Source organism: Sinocyclocheilus rhinocerous, unplaced genomic scaffold (assembly GCF_001515625.1).
Source record: "Sinocyclocheilus rhinocerous isolate Xijiao unplaced genomic scaffold, SAMN03320098_v1.1 scaffold677, whole genome shotgun sequence".
NCBI classification, from domain to species: domain Eukaryota; kingdom Metazoa; phylum Chordata; class Actinopteri; order Cypriniformes; family Cyprinidae; genus Sinocyclocheilus; species Sinocyclocheilus rhinocerous.
The window spans coordinates 2,264,595-2,287,893 of record NW_015633185.1 but is presented as its reverse complement, the minus strand read 5'-3'; the positions used below and the strand labels follow the sequence as shown (position 1 = coordinate 2,287,893).

Genomic DNA, 23,299 nt, shown 5'->3' with positions numbered 1-23,299 from the left:
GGGTGGAGATTCATGTACGCACAATCTTCCGCTGACTGGGTATTACAAAGGGAATTTTGCGCAGGTTCTGGCGTACGCATGGCTTTATAAATCTGAAAACTTTTGTACATAAGCAAAATCTAGCTTTTGTGCGTACGCACACATTTAGGATGAAATCTACGTAAAGTTTTATACATGAGGCCCCAGATGTGAGCTATGACGTTAAAATTGTGGTATATACTTTGGTTGAAGTCATCAGCCCACATTGTTTCAACTTATATTTTTTAAATAACCATGTTCAAAAGTGGAAATCCTGAGGAAAAACTACATTACCCAGGATTTTGCAGAGAAATCTCTACCAATCAGAGAATCAAAGCAAATGATACTAGTCTCCCTAAGCTCTCAAACTACTTAAAGGGGTCATATGATGCTGCTAAAAAGAACATTATTAGTTACGCCTTCTTTCTTTGCGTGAATATTTGGGCGGCGTTATGCAAATCTTCCCAGATAGTGACGTAGGTATGTGGGGGCGTGTTAGAACGAGCCGTTTTAGGTAGGCGTGGCTGACTCTTAACTTTTATAAAGAATATCTCTTTGGATTTGAGACTTTAGTCTTTGCAACTTTACAGATCTTCTTTATGCACCAAGAGCTTGTAACACTCCAAAGAGAAAGGAAAAAATGAAATTGCATCATATGACCCCTTTAAATACTTGAATGCATAATCTACATATTTTGCGCAAAAAAACAAACAAACATGAAATGTATTGTTTGTATATGTGTATAATCAACACCTTTAAATCAATAGTTTTATATTTCTCCCTAATTTTTTATTTGATTATGTCATTTGCAGTGTTTCATAGCATTGTAGTTCTCTACCTCATTAAATCTGTTGCTTCAATTTGAACGTTTTTTGGAAGTTGTGATTCACCTCATAGCTGGTTGGTTTCGTTCATAGCTTACAAGTCCAAATCAAAGACTTTTTGGAAAATCCTTATGGGAAAAGTGAAAACTTTACTTCTGGAACCAACGCTGCTAAAATGTTGGATGGGCACTGTTGCACGCTATTTGCTTCATTTGTGTAACATTATGATTATGTGATGTTTTTTGCTTAAATGAATTTTCAGGCTTGCTTGATTGTGTAGTTATTGACATTGACATTGCTGTGTTTCTTTCAAACAGGGGTGCCTTTTCTATTGTTCGGCGATGTGTAAAGAAATCAACCAGCCAGGAATATGCGGCTAAGATCATCAACACAAAAAAGCTGTCAGCAAGAGGTAAGGTTTTGCTTTTGCTAACCTGTTAGTCTGACTCGTGTATTTGATCTGCATCATCGTCTTCCTAAAATGTTCTTTTAGTCCTTAAATCTTCTATTTGTGTCAATACACCATCATCCTTCAAGTAACTAAGGTCTTTCTCTTTGATCTGATCAGATCTGCATTATTTGTGATATAGCATACTATATCAGAACTGGCCACATATGACAAATTCTCATTTTTTGAATGGCATAAACTGTTGTCTTATTGTACTCTGAGCACATGCTAATTTAAAGTATCTTAACCTACCACAAATGCTTAACAGGAAGCATGATGTTAATCCATCCGAGCAGACTGAACAATATTGATAATCTGTCTCTCCGTGGATGGGTCTGTGCTCTGATCTCATATGTGTAACAGCTAATGCAGTGAACCTGTTGATGCTACTTCTTTCATTCATTCTTTCTGCGTCTCAGTTGAGTCACTAATCACTGTCAGTATCATCAGTGCTAATTATGTTGTTGGTGAAGATGGTCAGGATATATGAGCCCCAGTCACTGTTTCTGCTGCATCGCAAACAAAAGCAGTGAATCTATTTCGGGGAACGGACACTTTGTGTACCTGTCCTCGTACGGTATCAGGTTGGGTTGAATTAAATGAAATGGATTTTAATTAAATGACTCTTTTGGATTGTCAGCTTGGCATGGGCATGATTACTCCAAGACTGATCAAGATAACACATTAATTGTGTTAACTTTGCCTGAACGTTTCACACAGACCGAAATCCTGTAACAACTACTGTCTGTAGACCTTCAAGCTGAATTATAACAGATCCTGTTCTCATTGTGTGCGCATGTGTATGCTACGGTCCCCGTGGGTGGCCTGTAAACAACAGATTTATTTTAAAAGATCCTAGGACAAAAAACATCAGGTAATTAGATCAGCATAGTTTGGCAGCTCTCTTAGGCTTGATTTCAAGGAACTTGGCAACTGTTTTTCTTCAGACTCTTCATCATGCTGGCTGGCACTGCATTTAAAAGCAACAGTGCTATTCATCCGGTGGGCCCAACACAAGTGCCAAAGTCCCCTCTTGTGAAATCTCCCCATTCCCTTGGCCTTAATCAAAGCCCAGAGAGATCTCTCGACATGCCAACCTGTTAACGGCATATAAGCTATTATCATCTCTGAGTCATCTTTCAAAGGCCAGGATAGTCTGCAATTACTCAGTCAAACGTTGATTGTACCTTATAGTATATAGAGAGCAGTACACTTGTTTACAGATTTATTTTAAAAGATCCTAGGACAAAAAACATCAGGTAATTAGATCAGCATAGTTTGGCAGCTCTCTTAGGCTTGATTTCAAGGAACTTGGCAACTGTTTTTCTTCAGACTCTTCATCATGCTGGCTGGCACTGCATTTAAAAGCAACAGTGCTATTCATCCGGTGGGCCCAACACAAGTGCCAAAGTCCCCTCTTGTGAAATCTCCCCATTCCCTTGGCCTTAATCAAAGCCCAGAGAGATCTCTCGACATGCCAACCTGTTAACGGCATATAAGCTATTATCATCTCTGAGTCATCTTTCAAAGGCCAGGATAGTCTGCAATTACTGCAATTATAATTGATTGTACCTTATAGTATATAGAGAGCAGTACACTTGTTTGTTGAGAGTGCCGCAGTCTTATAGTTGTTGTTTAATGGTAGTGCTCCAGATTTCTGATCATATTCTTATTCGTATGTTCTCATAAGTGTAGTTTAAGATTTCATTTCAGTTTCATATTATCTTGAATTTATTTGAATGTGATGCTTCAATTTCTTACCTGTTTTGCATAAAATTCAGATTAGTCCAATCAATGAAATGTAAAGGAAAACATTATGTAAATGTAGAGCACTAAGAATAAACAACGTGAACTTACCTCTGGTTACTCATACTCCATCTTCTTTTACTTTTGCTGTGAAATAGTTGAAGTGTCATGAACTAAGAATGAGCAATACTTTTAAAGAATTTATTCATCTAGATTAATGTTATTTTCTACTCATACTAATAGATTTGTAATGTTTTAATTATACATTAACATGAGCTAAATTTAACTTTAGATTAATAAATGCTGCATGTAAGTTCATGATCTCTATTGCTTTAAAGTACATTTGATCTAAGGCACTTTAATTGGATAGAGGCAGATCTGAATGCAAGCTTGCAGATGATTGTAACTAAATGACTGGAAAAGTCCCGCATACGTCACTAGAGAGAAGTCTGTTTTTTCACCGGAAGATCAAGTTATGACATTATGATTAAAAATTAAGGTTAAAAATGTAAACGCACATGGATGAATCATTTACAATAAGATCAATAAAATACATTTAGAAAATAGGCAGTAAATTTCCATTTCATGTCAGCTTTAACTAATTGAATCTTAATATAAAGTGTTACTGTATTTTATTATTATTAAAACAGTAGACTTCAACCATTTTTCGAGCTATGGACCCTTAAACCTGTATTTTAAATCTGACCTTTAATAACGTACATTTAAGGTCGTTGTTTAAATTTCAAATAATGTTCATTTTAATTGTACATGATCAATTTGAATGTGATACAATGAAATGTTTAATGTACAAGTAATGTTGTATTTGAACACATTTTCATTATTTTTCAGAAAAATTCATTTGTACCCGTTCACTACAACGTTGAAGACCTCTGATGTAACATATTCCTACACAGTTCTGTGGCCATGTGTGGTTTGTCCGAACATACGATAGCATTCTTGCCTGTAGCATGTGTGTGATGGTGGTCAGTGGTGTGATCCAGGGCAGCATGGAGCCTGTGGCTGAGATGCAGGCATTGCGAGTGTGCAGTGGTGATGTCAGGAGGTGCGTGAAACACTGCTGAATAATTGAGGCACACAGCCTGTCGTAGCTCGAAATGGAAAAAGTGGGTAGGACCTTCACCACTTTCTGCCTCTCCACATCTCTCTGGCTCTCTCTAACCTCCCAAAGATCAGCTGCAGCATCGTGGCCTTGCTGTAATATCAGGGCCCTGGAATGAATCCTCGTTACTTGCAGAAGGGCGACTGGCAGAGGCCTGATAAACGTAACAGCACTGCTGTGGTGAATCTTTAATGGACCAAACTGTGAATTTTTAATGAACCCCAGCCAAATGGTGTGTGTGCACATAAACGAGAAGAAAGTGGGTGATTGCTGAGTGTGTATTGGGACACATTTAAAGGAAAGGCACAATTGTGTACATGTTTATGATCTCTGTGTGCCAGTGAGGGCCAGAGGTGTGAAAGGGAGGGAGAGGTGGTTGTATACTCATAAGCGTGTATACATGTGTTTGCTTTGTCATGAGATTCTCCTTGTATCACTTTCAATTATCCAGGCTAACAGCATAATCAGGTTTACATTAAAGCAAAGGAGGCCAAACTAAATGCTAATAAGTTAATAATAATGCTAATAAGTTAATAAGAATTTAATAATAAACTTTTCAGTTACATTGATAGTATAGTATGTAATGAGAATTTTACATTAATAGTATTTCACAAAATGAAAGCCTTTTCATTAACGATAGACTGATTAATCTTCAAATATTTAGCCATCTTTCTTGATATAATCATCTGATGTTACCATGTCCACATAAATAAACATGTTTGCTTTGCCAATGTATAAATGTATGTATTTTAAAAGATGTCTCTTATGCTCACCAAGGCTGCATTTAAACAAAATATAGTAAAAACAGTAAATATTAATGTAACTTAAAAACAACTGTTTTCTATTTTAATATATTTTAAAATCTAATTTATTCCAGTGATGGTAAGATGCCCATCTAGGAATCAGAAATGATTGTAATATGCTGATTTGGTGCTCAAAAACATTTCTTATTATTATCAAAGTGTTTCTTATTATTATCGATGGTCAAAACAGTTGCGCTGCTTAATATTTTTGTGGAACATTTTTTTTGTTCAGGATAGAATAGAAAGTCCAAAAGAACAGTATTTATTTGAAATCTAAATCTTTCGTAACATTATAAATGTCTTTACTGTCACTTTTGGTCAATTTTTCACTAACTGTCACTAATTTTCACTATAGGACTGTATAGTGTGTAACAAGTGTGAGAGGAGAAGCTCTAAATGCTATTTAGTGAAGAATAAATCTACATAGTCAATGTCACCTCATACTGTCCTTGCTGTGGCACTGTGGTTCCTGATTACCATGGCATTATATTTACCTCTATTCTATACACAGTAAGCACTGGATCAATGCATGTACCAGTTTCCTGTCACACCCTTCTCACATGCCTGGAGTTCTACTTTGATGGTGTCACCATGTTTTCACCTTAGAAGAATTCATAGCTAATATTTAATTACAGATGACCAGAAAGGGGTATTTGAAAGGAAAGCTGTTTTAATTCATCTCGCAAGTTAGGATGGACAGTGACATTATCACTCGTTGCAACCTTAATTAAACTAGTTCTGATCCCCAATGTTGAGTTCATCAGTGTCCAAATAGTCATAATGTTTGCTTACCTTGACCATATGTAGACAGGTTATAAGGAATGTTCTTGGATCCGTGGAGATTAATCAGTCGACATGTTTGTGTCTGAAATTCAGCTTTAGTTCAGTTAGCTCATGACATGATATACTGAGGGAAGAACAGTTGCTCTGTTTTATTTATTTCATTGAAGGTAGGAGGTAAATTTGAGTTTATGAGTTTAGTTCTAGTGAAAGCACCAGCAATTGACCTCTTTTGATTGACAGGCGATCTGACCAATCATAACACCGAATCTGGCGACAAACAAACCAGACAGGAGAGTAGATTTACATCGGTGGATTTGAACTTATTGTTTGAGTTTCCTAAAAAAATGACAAATTTTGAAAGCTGAGGCTTTGTTTCATACCGAAAGTAACCTGCTCTGTATTTCTGTCGGCGCATTGTCAGTTTCCTCTTTGCTCTGCGATGTATTTTTCACTGTGTGAGTGAGGATGTGTGGCGTGAGCGCACCATGGCTTGTCGGGCATAGCAACGGTAACTAAGGGGGGCGGGACTTTGAGAAGGGTCCAGTCCTTGCGAACCACCACTCTGCATATTTTGCATGACCTCTCTTATTTAACACATCTGATTCAGATAACCAGCTCGTTAGAAGAGAGCTCCATGCATGAACTGTGTTCCAACTGTCATGCTCCCTACTCCCTCTGCACTGGAAATCTGCTGAAGTTGACTTCACTTTGTATCATTCATTCACGGATTTGCGCTACGCCACGGCCTGCAGCGTCTTCACACACAGACAAAACTTACAAGAGAAGTGTGACATAATATACCTCTGTAAATAATTACAATTTAAATTCACATCTCACACACTTTAATGCCCTTTGAATGGAACACATACGCTCCCTTCGAACTGGAATCATCATGGAATAGAAAAGATAGAAAAAAGACATTACAAGATCACAGAAGACATTGTGCTAATTTATTGCATGAGTGTAAATTTGGTAGTTTTTTTTTACTAAAAATAATCAGGCAGACATCATGACAAATAAATCATGAAATCGGTGCAATTCATTCTTGAGGAATATTTTGCTGGTATGTTCAGTTAATAGAGGAGCAACTGATGAAACTGGTTCCCAGCTATAAAGAACAGGGTTGAGGAAATGTTTGGTTTGGTTTGATTTTGAAAAACCTGGAACTGGATCATTGGATGGCCGTTAATTGTGGAGAATCATCTTGCAGTAACACTCTTGTGGTTTCTCTTATGTTTCTTAGCAGCTGAGAGCATATGGAAGCTATCATTTCACAATCCCCAAGTTTAATATCTTTCTCAAAGGAAAACCAAGCATGTTTTCTCAAAAGCAAAAGACTTCACTTCTGAAAGCGAATTTACCATTTAATCAGAATGAGCTTTATAATTAAAGCTTAGCTTTAATTATAATTACCTGGGGATAAAAATACTCCAAACTATGGAATCAACTAACCTTCAACTAAGTTTTTCTGACTTAAGTTTCCTATATGAGGTCAATAAATTTAACATTTTAAATTTAACATTGTTTGTAGTTCTAGGTTAACAGGTGCCGTGAATATTTGCAGCACCTCTGTATGCTTTTATTATGACTCTCCTGCTGATTTTCTTGAGGTTTCGAGGAATTTTGGTTCCAACTAACAATAGTTTGTATAGATTTTCATTTAAGTGGTTGAGTTCCAGCATTAGGGATTTTTAAGATGATGGATTAACATCGACCACCGACAAGTAGGCCTAATGCGCCACTTGTATCACACAATTAATATCAACACAAAAGCCCAGCTTCCTCTTTCCCCTAACCAGAATGCAAGCCTGTCATGCTATTTACACCGCAGGCTCTGTTCATTTCAAATGAGTGTCGCTCTGTATTTTGAAAGGACATAATGCATTCTGTGATATGCATATGAATGTAGCATGTGGCACACTATACAAACATTGACACAGACAAACACCATTATTCGGGTGGCTGACTCATTGTTTGCAAGGCTCTAAATAATTTATTCATATTTCAGGCTAGAGTCGCCATCGCCAAACTGTGTAGAGGGGGCGCTGAACGATTTATGATCAGAAGATCAAAACTTTTGACCTGATAGTCTTTACTGAGCTGAGAATAAGAAGAATGTATAAAGCATTGTAGGAAACTTTTTCCTTGTCGAAGCAGAGACCAGGAGACGTTGGGATATCTTTCATACAGAAGTCACTCTTTATTGAGGACTCGCTGTGCGTCGCTGCAGTCATCCAAGTCTGACTATAGCTCAGCACAGTAGAGTTTATATACATTTTAAGGGGGCGGGATTCATTCAGTAGAGGTGGCGACAATTTAAACAAAGCATGCAAATGCAATACAGGAATCAGCCCGTTACCGGAATTTCTCCAGCCCTGATCTCATCAGCATAACAGTGTCATTCAAATGCATAGGTGCTAATCCAATCAGCATAACTACTCAAAGACTGGGGCGGAGGCACCAAGAGCCAATACAAACAAAAGGTGACTTTCTCAGTAATTTGGTTAATTTGACTAACAATAAGAGAAACCGGAACAGACAGGAACCTCTTGCTACACTTTGTTTAAGATAATCATTTGTCTGATGTAATTTACCTTAAATGCTAAATACAATGTACTTCACCTTAGTTTTTCATGTGATGCTATGTCAGAATATAGTATCAGCATATTTTAAACAGATTCTTAAATTTGTAATCCAACAGCATTAATAACTTTCTCTCATAGACAGCATTCTGTTATTCTACAATACACACCAATTCTACAATACAAAACTAAATATTTGACGGTCTGAATCAGAAAATGAGATATTATTGTATTTTGGTTGACGATGCAGTGATGTAGAAAGTTCTCAAACTTTACATTTTTGATGTTGTAGTCCTGGAAGACATTCGGCAGAATTTCTTTGTATATGACATGATATGTATCGTTTGCTATTTTGGCCAGTTTTGACCCTCTAGATCAATGATGGGCAAACTTGGCCCTTCCAGGCCACTTTCCTGCAGAGATTTGGTCCAACCCTGATAAAACTCACCTGCCTGTAGCCTTCTAGTAGTCTTGAAGACAATGATTAGCTGGTTCAGGTGTGTTTGATTAGAGTTGGAGCTAAACTCTGAAGGAAAGTGACCTGGAAGGGCCAAGTTTGCCCACCCCTGCTCTAGATCCTCTAGGCCCATAGTTAATTTATCCATTAATTCAACAGAAAATGTAAATTTGAAGGGCTACAGCAAGCCTACAGTGAACCAATCAGTAAACACTTGACCCTGGCAGAATTGAAAGGGAAGTGATTTCACAACAAGTCCATCCATTATTCTCCCACTGTCATGCATTGGGTATAGGGATTTGTCCTACCTGCTCTGTTTTAACTGCTGGGAATCTGCAGGCGTCTAAAGCACTTAACAGGATAATCCCTGACGGGTCGGGGAGAGATGAAGTGACATCCTGGATCAGCAGATGGTCTGGTGCGGGACAGACTTGCGGCTTAAGCTCACACTCTTACACACAAGCACGTCAGTGCACAAATCCGGCGCCCTCCACTTTACGCCGAGCAGCTACGCTTATCCTTTTTTCCTAGAAAGAGTTGAGCTGAAGGGCTATGAGTTTGCATACATTGTAAACATTGTTTCCATTAGCAAGTGTTTGGAGGTTTTGGGTTTTAATCTCAGTTACCTAATGAAAAAATAACTGCCAAGTGCCTTTGACATGATTGCTGTGGCACTGTCTCCTTTTGGAATACAAGTGTTTGAGCACTGCCTTATTGGAAATTCATTTGATTACATTAGTACGGCAATTCTGGTTGGCACTTTGAAGGACACTTACTGTCCTTCATTGCATGTTTGCCTTTATCATAGCTTGTCTATAAACTTGCACAAAGCACGCATACATACTGTACACTCCCTTCCTAAAAAAGATTTTTAACTTGTAGTTGTGTGTTTTATTTTATCATCTCAGTGGGTGGATGGATGGCAGTGCGTGTGGTGATGGTGACAATGGTGTCTGTGTTGGTGGTTGGACAGCTCTTATTCCATGCCTCTCCACAAAAGTATGCAATTGAACTTTGAAATCAATCAGAGGAAAGAATTTTGAACTGAAACCACTTGTATAAGCATTAGGGATGTGCAAGAGCAATCATAATTGTCTTGTATTGTGGTTATCTGAATTTTTTTCTCGGATGCAACAGAAGTAGCAACAGATGTTTTCTTCCGAATTGTGACGTACTGTTGTACGTACGGGTGAAAAAAAAATGTAGGATGGTGACTTGGGTCTGTCTGCTTTCCTAAATGACTGGAGAAGTCAGACATGTGTCACCAGAGGGTCGTTTCATCGGAGAACCAAGTTATGATTGAAAATTACGAGGTCAAAAAGTTTTTTTCGAAAAATGCACATATTAAATCATTCACAATAAAATGTACAGGGTGAATTTTCATTTCATTCTGAATACCAGCTTAATATACAGATTCCCTGAAATGTATTAAAGGGATAGTTCACCCAAAAATGAAAATTTTGTCATTAATTATCACCCAGTGTTAGACACACTCCCCCAACCGATGCTGGTACGCAGCATGACAGAAATGACCTGTTCTTTTAAAGGAACACTCCACTTTTTTTGAAAATAGGCTCATTTTCCAACTCCCCTATAGTTAAACAGTTGAGTTTTACCGTTTTCGAATCTATTCAGCCGATCTCCGGGTCTGGCGGTAGCACTTTTAGCTGTAGCTTAGCATAGATCATTGAATCTGATTAGACCGTTAGCATCTCGCTCAAAAATGACCAAAGAGTTTCTATATTTTTCCTATTTAAAACTTGACTCTTCTGTAGTTACATCGTGTACTAAGACCGACGGAAAATGAAAAGTTGCGACTCTCATTCCGGAGTAATAATCATTGCGCCTGCTGCACCCATGGTATGGCAGCAAAGTTCCTTGATTATTACGCCGGAATGAGAGTATAGTTCCTAGCCATATCGGCTTAGAAAATCGCAACTTTTCATTTTCCGTCGTGAGATCATCATGATTATGATATAGAAGATTATCAAGATCACTAGGATACAGGAAACATTGTTCCCCTTTTTAAAGACTCCATCTTTTTGTTGAATGTTTAATTTTATATTTAAATATTTCTGTCATCACAAACCTGTATTATTCTCTGTCTTCTGTACTCTCTGAACTGCTCTTTTTCCATACAATAAAAGCATACAGTTATCAGGGGATATCAAGATTATCAACTTACCTTGAATTGTGACTTTGAATTGACTTTTAACTTGTAATACTATGTAGTGAGTCATATGGACTAGTTTTATGGTGCATTAATTATGCTTTATGGAGCTTGACAGTCCCTGATCACTGTACACTTCTGGAACAGTGTGAACATTCTTCAAAATATATTTTATGTTCCACAGAAGAAAGTAAGCCATACAAGTTTTAAACATATACTCATCAGATTTTTATGTAGGCCTATATTACTGTATTACAGAATAGCTGATAAAGCTGTGGACCTTTGTTTCCTCATCAGTAGAAAAAGATATCAGAAGTGCATCACAATCCTTCACAATGAATTTCATCATAGTTTAACGACATGTAGCACATCTGTTAAAGAAGCTGTGTGTCCTGGTGTGTGTGGAGCTGTGTTGTGCACTGACTGCACCCAGTCCTGCGACATGCAACAGCTGTGGCCGGTATGACGCAGGGATTGTCTGTGATCACAGAGAACTTGCTCCCATAAACATACGCAGACTGAACAAATGAGATTTTGGTGAATTTCCATGCATATATCTGCATCGATATTAGTCAGAGAGTGAGTTTTGTCACTATTATCAATTGTTTGTTTGTTCACAATCTTGACATCATCCAGTTATTTTCAAGTGGACCGCAGGCCTCAAGAGCACACAAATTGTTTGACTTCTCCATTAGCTGTAGAAAAAGTGCCATGCACACCTCCTGAGACAGACTGAATGATAGAAAGCATATGGGTGGAAAGAGAGCTCAATGAGTTGGAAAGAGAAGTCAGGTGAGTGTTGCCATGGTGGCTAGAGAGGATATAATGTTATAATGAACGTGTGTGTACACAGACAGGCGCTCGTCCATGTCCCCCTGCAGTCGTCTGTGTAAGTAAAGCTGTGCGTGGTGGATTAGTCGTGTGATGGCGAGGGAACGAATGTCTCCACCAAAGCACCTTAAGCTGTTTTTGAAAGTGACACGGACCCTATGGCCTGTGTTTGTGGGAATGTACGCTACCTGCAGGACAACAAGCTGTCTGTCTGTCTGTCTGTCTTGTATTTGCAGGAATTTGATTGGATGGGCAGGCTGAGATGTGGTGTTTCTCATGCTTTGGATTTTGGGAGCTGTTTTGGGTTGTTTATTCTGGCAGTACCTCGTTGGTATGAGCTGAAGAACCAAATCGAGCTGCTTTCCTGCATTACTGGAGTGTCTGTCTCACTGAAGTCATTTTTATTTGCTCTCTGTCTGTTTGGCTCACAGTGCGCTTGTGTGAATCACTTACATTGCACCAGTGATAAAGTGTCTTAGAGGAATGGATTTAATTAAAACACACACATATACACAAGATTTTCCTTTTTTTTTTCTTTTTTCATTCTTCCTTATATATGTTCACACATCTCTCTAACGCACGCACACACACACACACACACACACACACACACACACAAACTCCTTTCCCCTCAGGCTTTGCTGCTGTTGGAGGGCCTGTTTCGTTCTGAACTGCATTAATAAGAGGCGACTGGATCTGGTTCCAGGTAGAAGCGGTTTCCATCTCACTGTCGCTTTCAGCAGTATCGCTCTGTCCAAATCACTCTGTTTACCCCAGAGAAAGAACTGTCTCACACCCTCTCCTGCCCTCAATGACTTCAATTATGTCTTATATTTTAAAGACATAATTGAAAATATAAGAACGTTCAATATTTTTCAGCCTTTTAATCAATATTATAGATATATCTTGATATTTATAGTGTTTGGCATTTGAAACTGCTTAAAAGGGCGATATTATTTTTAATTTAACAAAGCACTGTAGAAGTAAAATATATAGTATAAAATGATCAAGGCATGTCTCATGTTTCTCAATATTTAATCACAAGGAAGAGTGAACAATAATAGATAAATTTACCTACCACATATTTTTAATTTTGTGTCTGAGTTGAGTGTGATGTGTCACTGTTGAGAGAGAACTTGCTGCGTCATAGCTGGACTGGATATCTGAGAGAGTATTTAAGTACTGTCCATTAGTTTGTTATTAATCAGCCAATATTTAATCATTTTTATCGGCCTCTGCCAGTGTCCATTTGGCCGATTGACAGAAGTGGTCTGTCAAGATTCTGCCTCGATTCAATTCCAGAATTCTCCAACAACAATGCACATTTTCTAGTTTTTAAAATTAATTTTGGGTAAATATTATGTAAAATAAGTGTTTCAGTAATTTTATGGTTCATTCATTGTCATCAAATTGTATCTTTGATCTCAGGATCAGTACTGTCAAACCCTTATTGGTCGATAATTACTAGTGTTCATTGTCACTCTTAAGACTGAAAGAATGCTCCCCATTTGATTTGTATATACCATTAAAAAGGTTTCATATATGCTTATATTATATATATACTTAAATCTTTTTAAAAGAAGTCTGAAAGAAGTATCTTGTGTTCACAAAGGCTGCATTTATATTTATAGTGTTTGGCATTTGAAACTGCTTAAAAGGGCGATATTATTTTTAATTTAACAAAGCACTGTAGAAGTAAAATATATAGTATAAAATGATCAAGGCATGTCTCATGTTTCTCAATATTTAATCACAAGGAAGAGTGAACAATAATAGATAAATTTACCTACCACATATTTTTAATTTTGTGTCTGAGTTGAGTGTGATGTGTCACTGTTGAGAGAGAACTTGCTGCGTCATAGCTGGACTGGATATCTGAGAGAGTATTTAAGTACTGTCCATTAGTTTGTTATTAATCAGCCAATATTTAATCATTTTTATCGGCCTCTGCCAGTGTCCATTTGGCCGATTGACAGAAGTGGTCTGTCAAGATTCTGCCTCGATTCAATTCCAGAATTCTCCAACAACAATGCACATTTTCTAGTTTTTAAAATTAATTTTGGGTAAATATTATGTAAAATAAGTGTTTCAGTAATTTTATGGTTCATTCATTGTCATCAAATTGTATCTTTGATCTCAGGATCAGTACTGTCAAACCCTTATTGGTCGATAATTACTAGTGTTCATTGTCACTCTTAAGACTGAAAGAATGCTCCCCATTTGATTTGTATATACCATTAAAAAGGTTTCATATATGCTTATATTACATATATACTTAAATCTTTTTAAAAGAAGTCTGAAAGAAGTATCTTGTGTTCACAAAGGCTGCATTTATTTATCAGGATTCTTTGATAAAATGAAAGTTCAAAAGAACAGCAACTGGTTGAAATAGAATTTTTTGGTAACATTATAAATGTAATTTAATAATATGAATGTCACATTTTGATCAATTTAATGTGCTTTGCTGAATAAAGGTAAAATGTACTGACCCCAAACTTTTGAAATAGATATCTACTTATTTAATACACGAGTTTCACAATTTGAGTTGAATTACTGAAATAAATGAACTTTTCCACGACATTCTAATTTATTGAGAAGCAACTGTACTATAAATATTTTATATTTAGTGTGACTGGTACTGTATCTACACATCTGAACTTGGACTTTATGCAGTTTAAAGTAGAGGGGTGGTGTAGCCTTTTCTTAGGTGTGATAATTGGGTGGTTGCTGGTGCAAACCCTGTAAGGAGATGAGTTATCACACTTGAGTTACCATGAGTTATCATGCCTTTGAGCAAGACGCTTAACTCCAGGTTGTTCCAGAGACATTCTCATTGTAATAAGGGTACAGTAAGTTGCTTTGGAAAAAAAGCCCTGTCTGCTAAATCACCTCTACTGACAGATATCTACGCTTCTGAATCACTGCTGTAGGAACATAGGAATAGAATGGAATAGAAACTGCTAAATAAGATTTGTATTTCATTAAGGAAATGTCAGTGCTTGAAAGACAGCAAAAGAATAGTAAACAAGAACATCAGAAAGGGGGCAGGACTGGACAGATTGGGGCAGGACATGTCAGAGAGATGGGCACGGTTGTGACAAATGAGTCAGGTTGTTGATGACATTCGTCCGTGTTTTGTCTGTCGTCACATAAGAAGAACTGACTAACAGAAAAGGAAAAAGGGAGGGACAGAGAGCGAGACGACAGTGAATAGACTTCGACTGACATTAGCCCATAATTTGTAAACAGAGAAGACACTAAGGTCAGCCTTGATGAGCCAACAGAGTATGAAAAAATAAAGCAAGCAGACTGAACGAGTGCAAAGGCCACAACAAGGGCACGTCTCTGGGTTGCTGGGGAGAGGAGGGCTATGAGATGATTATTAGAGAAAAGAACGAGCAAAAAGGAAGAAAAGGTTGCCAAAATGAAAAAAAAACAGCATTTATATGAAATAGAATTTAATAAATGTCATTACTGTCACTTTTATTCAGTTTAATGCATCCTTGTTGAATAAAAATATTAATTTCTTTAAAAAAAACTTACTGACCCCAAACTTTTGAATGGTATTGTATTTACTTTAGGTTCACACACTTAAATATATTGTGGTTTTTTTTCTTGCTGTCAGTACAACAAACAAATCACAATTTATATTATGATTTCTGACTAGTCTTTAGAAAGCATTGTGTTTATGAGATGCTTATATACGTGAAAAACAGCCCAACATATTTTGATACATAATTGTGCATGTCCCTTGTTTATGAGTAGGCTGTATGTTTATCTTAAAGTTTATCTAATAGGTCTTGATTGACCAAGTTAGATGCATGTTTGGATCACCACAGCTATGATAAATCCAAGCTATTGGAAATCTGCCCACAGCTCGCGTGCAGGGAGAAGAGACCTGATCCTGCCCCAGATGCCATGCGCTTATGTCACAGAATCCTCCCTGGGGCTACCGACATTTTCTCCTGAGATTCACCTGCTGAGAAATGAACTCACACAACCCCTGCTTCTTTGTACTCACAGATTCAATCTTTAACGTCACTTGAGCCCTTTCATCTACCCTGACGATGATCTGAAAAGAATGCGAACACAATGACGTCCGCCCATTGCCTCAAGTGGCTTAATAACTGTCTCTGCATGTGTCTCTCTCATCAGAGCTCTGTGCACTGCACAATAGCTCACCTTTTAGTTCATGCAGGAGCATATTTGTAACTGCTTGGGCCGTGATAACCTGTGAAGCTAAGTCTGTAATGTCTAGTCCTTCTGCCTTTCCAGTCCGTGTCGAAGTGACCCTGCTATCTGTTCAGTGTCTGGGTTGACTGTGCTCTTAATAAGTGTAGATGTGTACGGTATCGTGCCTAGTGTCCTGTGACGTAAATGAATCTGTGAGAGCAGCTTGCACATATGTGCGCACATTTGCTCAATGTGTTTTTCAGTGCTGTTGGACTCAACTAAATGAAATTGAGCCATTTGATTTTTGCTGTGTAGCATTTGTTTACAAATCCAGAACAGAAATAAGACTTGTACCAAGACAATGATGGTACTATTTTAATTTAGATACGTGCAGTAGGGTACGTATATATCAATGGTACCATTTGCTTTGCATTTAACTGTTTCTGTTGAATTGTAACTGTAAAAGCAGTTAGGCATGAGGCAGCATGTTTCCTTCCCCTTTTTCACTCTTTCACCTAATTCTACATGTGTTTCTTTGCACTGTGAGCTTGACCACAGAGATTTACATCCTCCCATGGGTGCATTTGAGGTGATTGGCCCATGATGCATCTGTTCATACTAGTGCTACTTAAGTGTCAGTGTAAGTGTGCTTACAGTAGTTATTTTGCTGCAGACAATGATAGACAAAAAAAAAGAAACTAATTGATTTGACATTTTTATTGTTTAAGGAATTTGGAAAGAGCACCTGCAAACATTCATAAAGAGCTCCTGTGCTTTAAAAACTAATCTATATTTAAATTATGGTATATTATAAAATGCACTGTTCTGATTGGATGTTGCTGTCGTAAAAGCTGATCTGTTACTGCACGTTTAAGATTAATGCATGTGATTCTTCATTGCTTGGCAAGCATAAACAGGCTAAAGTTAGACCAATTGTCACGGTGTGGTGCGGGAAAGAAGCACGTAAACGAGGAAGATACAATAAACAGTCTTTAATACTTCACAGAAGGGTAATCCACAGCAGGGTAACAGCAAACACACACACACCAGGGTAATTCAGACGTATTCCATAGACGAGACCGGACAACCAAACACTGAACAGACTGCAACTTATATGGGGAACGTAAATGAGGATAATTGACACGAAACACCTGAACATGATGACACAATCAAGGGGAGACAGAAACTAGGTCAAAGAATACGAGGGATGAAAATGAAAACAAACACAAAAGTCCATAAAGTGTGGCACCAATGAACTATGTTCATTTGTATGAATAATTCTGACTCTACTGTTCAAAAGTTTTGGGTCAGTAAGATGTTTTTTTAAAATAAATTAATACCTTTATTCAGCAAAGATGCATTAAATTGGTCAAAGGTGACTGCAGATATTAAAATATTACAGAATATTTCTATTCCAAATAAATACTGTTCTTTTAATCTTTAAATTAATCAAATAATCCTGAAAAATGGATCACTGTTTCCACAAAAATATTAAGCAGCACAACTGTTTTCCACATTGATATGTACATAAGAAATGTTTCTTAAGCAGCAAATCAGCATATTAGAATGATTTCTGAAGGATCATGTGACCCTGAAGGCTGAAGTAATGGCTTCAGCTTTGCCATTAGAGGAATAAATTACATTTTAAAATATATTAAAATAGAAAACAGTAATATTTCACAATAGTATACTGTATATTACAGAACATTATATTATAATATTATATTGTATTAAAAACAATAACATTTCACCAATATTACTTTTATAATAAATATTAGTGAACAAATAAATGCAGACCTGCTGAGACATCTTTAAAAAAAAACACCAAATCGTAACCAACCCCACACTTTTGACCGGTAGTGTATTAATATACTAATTAATGCAAATAATAGTTTTAAATTGAAATTGTATTTAGTCATATAGGCTAATTATAGGTTTGTAAACATTCGGGATGCGTGTGCATCATGGTTGCAGAAAACCCGGGAGAGATAGCCTTTACGGCTAGAGAAGAATAAAATAATAAAAAATAAAAAAAAAAGGTAAATTTGATTTTATATTTAAAAAATCCCGACTTTATTCTCGCAATTCCGAGATTATATCTCACAATACTGATAAGGAAAAACAACTTGTCACTCTCTCTTTTCCCCTCGGCTCATAATATATAGCCCACACTTCTGGCTTCTTTTTTCCCTCAGAATTGACAAACTCACTATTTTTGAGTTAAATCGAGTTATAAAGTCCAAATTAGGAGATATAAACATGCATTTGCGAGAAAAAGTCAGAATTGTGAGATAAAAGAAATAAATGTTGTGTAAAATGTTAATTGTAATAGGTTTAAATAATATTTCATGCTGTAACTGTAGGGCTAAGTTAATACAATACGTCCCCTATGAACTGCATATGTGAATATTATGTAGACCTATTGAGTACCTACCTATGTAGACCTAGAGTAATCATAGCAGTTTTCATTCATAGTATGTCCGTTTAAACGTCTGCGTTTAACTTCAAATGGTGTTTTTGACGACAGTATTCTATAAAAATTATTTGCATTCCAATTCTGATATCCAAAGGCACAACAATAAATAGTTTTCTCTTATTCCATGGATTTTACCCGTTTCCCTCTACTTGTTCCCGGTGTTTTTCTGCCACCACAATGCACGCGCAGCTGCATGTGACGTAACTGTGACGTCTACTCCAAATTGGTCTATACACTGACCATCTGCTGAAAAAGAAAAGAATATTTATGTTCTTTGTAAATATGTCATGCTCATTATGATATCAACGTTTTATGCTGGTCCAATCTCAGGACACTTATACACCTGTTAATGTTTCATTTAACCATTTAAATCAGTCAGTGTATCGCTCCTGTTTTCTGAATCTCTCTCTCTATCTCTCTCTCTCTCTGAGAGTCCATGACATCATGGACCCGCTCGAACCGTGAGAAAGCAGCACTTAGCCCAATTGGATTTTAGAGATGGTCACTGAACAACACATCATTTATTTATCTCTTAAGTAATGGTATAAAAAGAAAGAAAACGAGAGAGCACACAAAAAGAGCATGAGCATAAAAAAAGCCACTCAAAGCCATTTCTCTTTCGAGATGCCTTTATCGTTTGCATCAGATCACAGCTATCAGTGAATTTATGTTTATTCCACTTCAAACTTGATTTATAATGCAATGGATGAATTGCATGCAGAAGGTGCAGCAAATGATAAAAACAAGTTTTATAACACATACTCAAAGTGTTTCGTTTATGTGTGTGTTTGTTTGCTCAGCAGTCATTGCATGCCAACAGTCGTACGGCCATCTCTCACGCTCAGATTAACTGTTCTGTAGGGAGCCGCGGCAGGGCTGAATATTATATGTCCTGCATTAATTCTGTTAGGTAAAAAGGACATCTGCTGCCGTAAACCGAACGCACACGCACATCACTCGCAGCAGTCACAGTTCACTCTTTCAGAGGGATGTTTATTTGGTCCCACTTCTCAGAAAAGCTTTAAGCCACCAGTGATCCTACACCCACATCCATTTGTATATGATGAAAACATCATCACTTAAAGTCTGAAGCCTGTCTGTGTGTGTGCGTGTGTGTGTGTGTGTTCATGAGAAGTACCGTGAATGCTAAGGCTGTGTGACTGCTAGTATAGTGTAGTGGTGATGGTTTTTTAGATGAATGTTTGATACTTCAAGACTGAGGCTTTATGTCATTTCTGAGAATCATGCTTTGGGGCTGTCAGAGGGATTGAATGCTTTCTGGGTAGAAGATCGACATGCATTCACTCTGAGTACTGAATTCACAAACTTGTCCCATAGAGGTTATGGCTGGACCTTATAAAGGCCTGTGAAAGGAACATAATTTGCATATATAAACACCCTGGGTCATTCGTACTTTCTTCATCTTTCATTATATTTTCGAAAATTTTCTTTAGTTTGAGGTCTGGCTCATTTGAGACAAGTAGCACACACTTGGCACAGTGTGATCTTGGACTGAGGATATGTTATGTGTAAGAGCGGTGTGTGTTTATGTGAGACTGATCTGACCCAGCAGGAGTGCCTGCATTGCGTTCATGATTTGAATTCCTACTAGCAGATCCCTGCTGCTGCAGATAACTGTGTTCGAGTGCACGTGGGCATTCTTTTTAAGTAGGGTGTTGTCTGGAGTCATGTAGACAACTCTAGTTAAGATGCTTGACTTTTACAGCCGGCCCACGTTAAAAGCCCTGCTTTTCAATGCTGACACTTCTCTGTCCCTCTTCTCTTTATATCACATGATCATTTCTCTATCCTAAATGGATGTGCGTAACATCATTGTTTATGGCCCGAGAATAACTATATATTTGTATTATGTATTTACGCAGCTGAAACAGTTTGTGTATGTTTGTGTGTGTGTGTGTCCGTTTGAGTTCCCTCCCATAGAACTCTCTAAAGGTTTCCCAAAGAGGCTATGACCTTGTATCCTTTTAGAGATCGATGCTCAATATCCCAGGATGGGCATTTATATTAATCTCAGCCGCTTCCTTTATAGAGTGGACATCTTCATGCCCATTACATGTACACACAGTCATTAACTATATTCTGGCTAATAATAGGGCAATAGGCTTAATATTGATTATATGACACTGAACAGTTGCATTGGTCATGTCCGTCTCAGGGTTATTTGATCACATCAGTCTTTTCCATTTAATGAAAGTGAAAAGTGACTGTCAAGCTTCAAAATGACAAAAAAGCACTATAAACACATCATGAAAGTGATCCATATGATTAGTGTGCTAATATTCCAAGGCTTCTGAAGCCGAACAATAGCTTTGTATGAGAAATTTACAGTACAGTTCAAAAGTTTGGGGTCAGGGGGAAAAAAATGTTTTTTTAAAGAAATTGACAGAAAAGTGACAGTAAAAACATTTATAATGTTACAAAAGATTTCTATTTAAAATTATGCTGTACTTTTGAGTACTGAAAAAAAGTATCACGATTTCTACAAAAATATTAAGCAGCACAACTCCAAATTATTATATTAGAATGGTTCTGAAGGATCATGTGACACTGAAGACTGCTGAAAATTCAGCTTCCATGAGAATAAATTGCATTTTAAAATATATTCAAATATATTTGAATTATTATTGTAATTCAATATGTATTATGTTATTTTAAATTGTAATAGTATTTCACAATATTACTGTTTGTATTTTTGATCAAACAAACTTTTTTCAATAACAAAAAATATCTTACAGACCCCAAACTTTTCAGCGGTAATGTAAGTGATTCTTCACTGATAATGTTTGTGTTTTGACACTTGTGGAGATGCAGGTGTTAAATGTGCTGAGCTGTTCTTTCTGTGTTTGATCCTCAGATCATCAGAAGCTAGAAAGAGAGGCCCGCATCTGCCGTCTGCTCAAACATTCCAACATAGGTGAGTCTCAATAGTATGCTTGTGGTCAATCAGCCCTCTACGAACACCAAGGAACAATCTAAAATGCAAGTTATTGTTCATTGTTAATGACTCCCTAGTAGCCACAGTTGTTCATGTGACACACAATCACCAGTGGTGTTGACAGCTGTAAGTCAAATATAGTTCTTTTTTGATACTTTAAATATGTTTTTTTTTTGTCCTTGGCAGTGTAAATCATGTGTTTCTTGTAATGCAAACAGAAGCTAGACATTCTGCTTGACGTTTCCTTTTTTGTAGCCTTGGTTTTCTTCTTTCTAGGAAGCGTTTGTCCTTTCCCTCCCTCATACTCTCTTGTCTTTCCTCCCTCATTTTTTTCTTTCTCATGTATTCTCTCCCTTCCATTCCCAGTGGCCTAAATGTGTCTTTTGTACCTTTTACTGTCTAGCCATCTTGAACGGCCCTTTCTTCTTCTTTCTCTCTCTCAGGTTGTCATGTTTTCTGCATGGACTGCCAATAAACTCCTAACAAAAAGAGCAATCAAGTGTGTGTAGGAGAGAGAGAGTATTCTTAAGGAGCACATCGCATATGGCGGCAAAGACTCGAGCTAATACACACTTGTTCTTTTTCTCTCCTTTTGTCTTGAACATACACAACACATGCAGGGTAACTTACAGCCTTTGTACATGTTATCAACAGTGGGGTTTGTTGTCAACAAACCCTCTTCCAAAAACTAGCAGATATGAGTGCATGACTGCAGTCGGCTCACAGACGCACGACAAGAGCAGATATGCATCCCTGTGGAGCTCTTTAATAGTGTGAAAACCCATAACTTCATAATACAAGTAACCATAATAAAAGTAAATGTTCAGAAATGTAAAAAAAAAAAAAAATGGGATCAGTAAGGTTTTTGTTTTTGAAAGAAGTCTCTTACTGTATGTTCACAAAGGCTGCCTTTATTTGATTAAACAATGCAATAAAAACTGTAATATTGTGTAGCAGCTGTCATTTTTTTACAGTATTCAGTTAAGGTAGAAATCTTTATACATTAGCATTAGGTGTCTTTACTGTGACATTTGATCAATTTAATACTTGCTGAACGAAAGTATTAATTTGTTTTAAAAAACTTTTGAACGGTATTGTATTTATTTTACATATTTATTTTATATATGAATATATTTTATCCACCTTATTTTTCAACGCGGAAGTAAGACGTTTTCTGTGAATGTGTGAGACTTTCGGTTCATTAGCCGCGGTAGGGAAATAACGAGTAGAATAACAAAATACAGTAAACGGTATAACCCTTTTCACTACAAACCAGTGTGTTCATAATTAAGATAATACATTAACATAATGGTCAAATCACTGGTAAGACACCAGTTTGCAATATGAAGCAGCAAAACAAGCTGTTTTGTACAGCTAAAAATAGCTGGAAGCAAATGACACCGGAAGTCAGTCCCATAAAATTTACAAATGGCCACGCCTGCTCTTATGGGAAAAATAAGGTGGATACACATTCACAGCTACGTTACTGCAAAACACACATATGCATGCGACACGGCTAGTATTACTTTTTTCCAATTTTAGTGCTATACCAGTAAAGTATAGCACTAGTTCAAGTCAAAAACATTAGGGCAATATGTTCAGAAAGAATCATCTTCATCAGAGTACAGCACACATCGGCTCTGTCCACACCTCTCTCAGGCCAACCTGTTAAAATCGCTCTCCATTCAAACACTGTTCACAGCACCTTCAGTATGAATTGTGTTAAAACGCAGTCCTCCAGTCAGAATGTGTGTTTGTGTCAGCGCTGTGGGTGATCCTGGGTGGATGTGGAGATAATATAATTCTGCTTTGCCCTCTCTGCCCTCATTTAGCACAGCCACCTCCCTCACATGGCTGAGATTAATATACGCTGTCATTTACACAGACCCACACACAATGAGAGCGAACCGAG

The 23,299-nt window shown here is 37.2% G+C and overlaps 1 protein-coding gene across 27 annotated transcripts in view; it reads left to right on the top strand.

Annotated features, from left to right (window-relative positions):
* LOC107743569 (calcium/calmodulin-dependent protein kinase type II subunit gamma-like) overlaps positions 1-23,299 on the top strand; it is a 60,443-nt gene that overhangs the window by 5,517 nt on the left and 31,627 nt on the right. For all 27 annotated transcript variants that reach the window (XM_016556860.1, XM_016556859.1, XM_016556864.1 and 24 more), the window contains exons 2-3: positions 1,160-1,254; positions 21,307-21,366. In XM_016556860.1, coding sequence (XP_016412346.1) covers positions 1,160-1,254; positions 21,307-21,366 — 155 coding nt within the window. The remainder of the gene's footprint in view (positions 1-1,159; positions 1,255-21,306; positions 21,367-23,299) is intronic.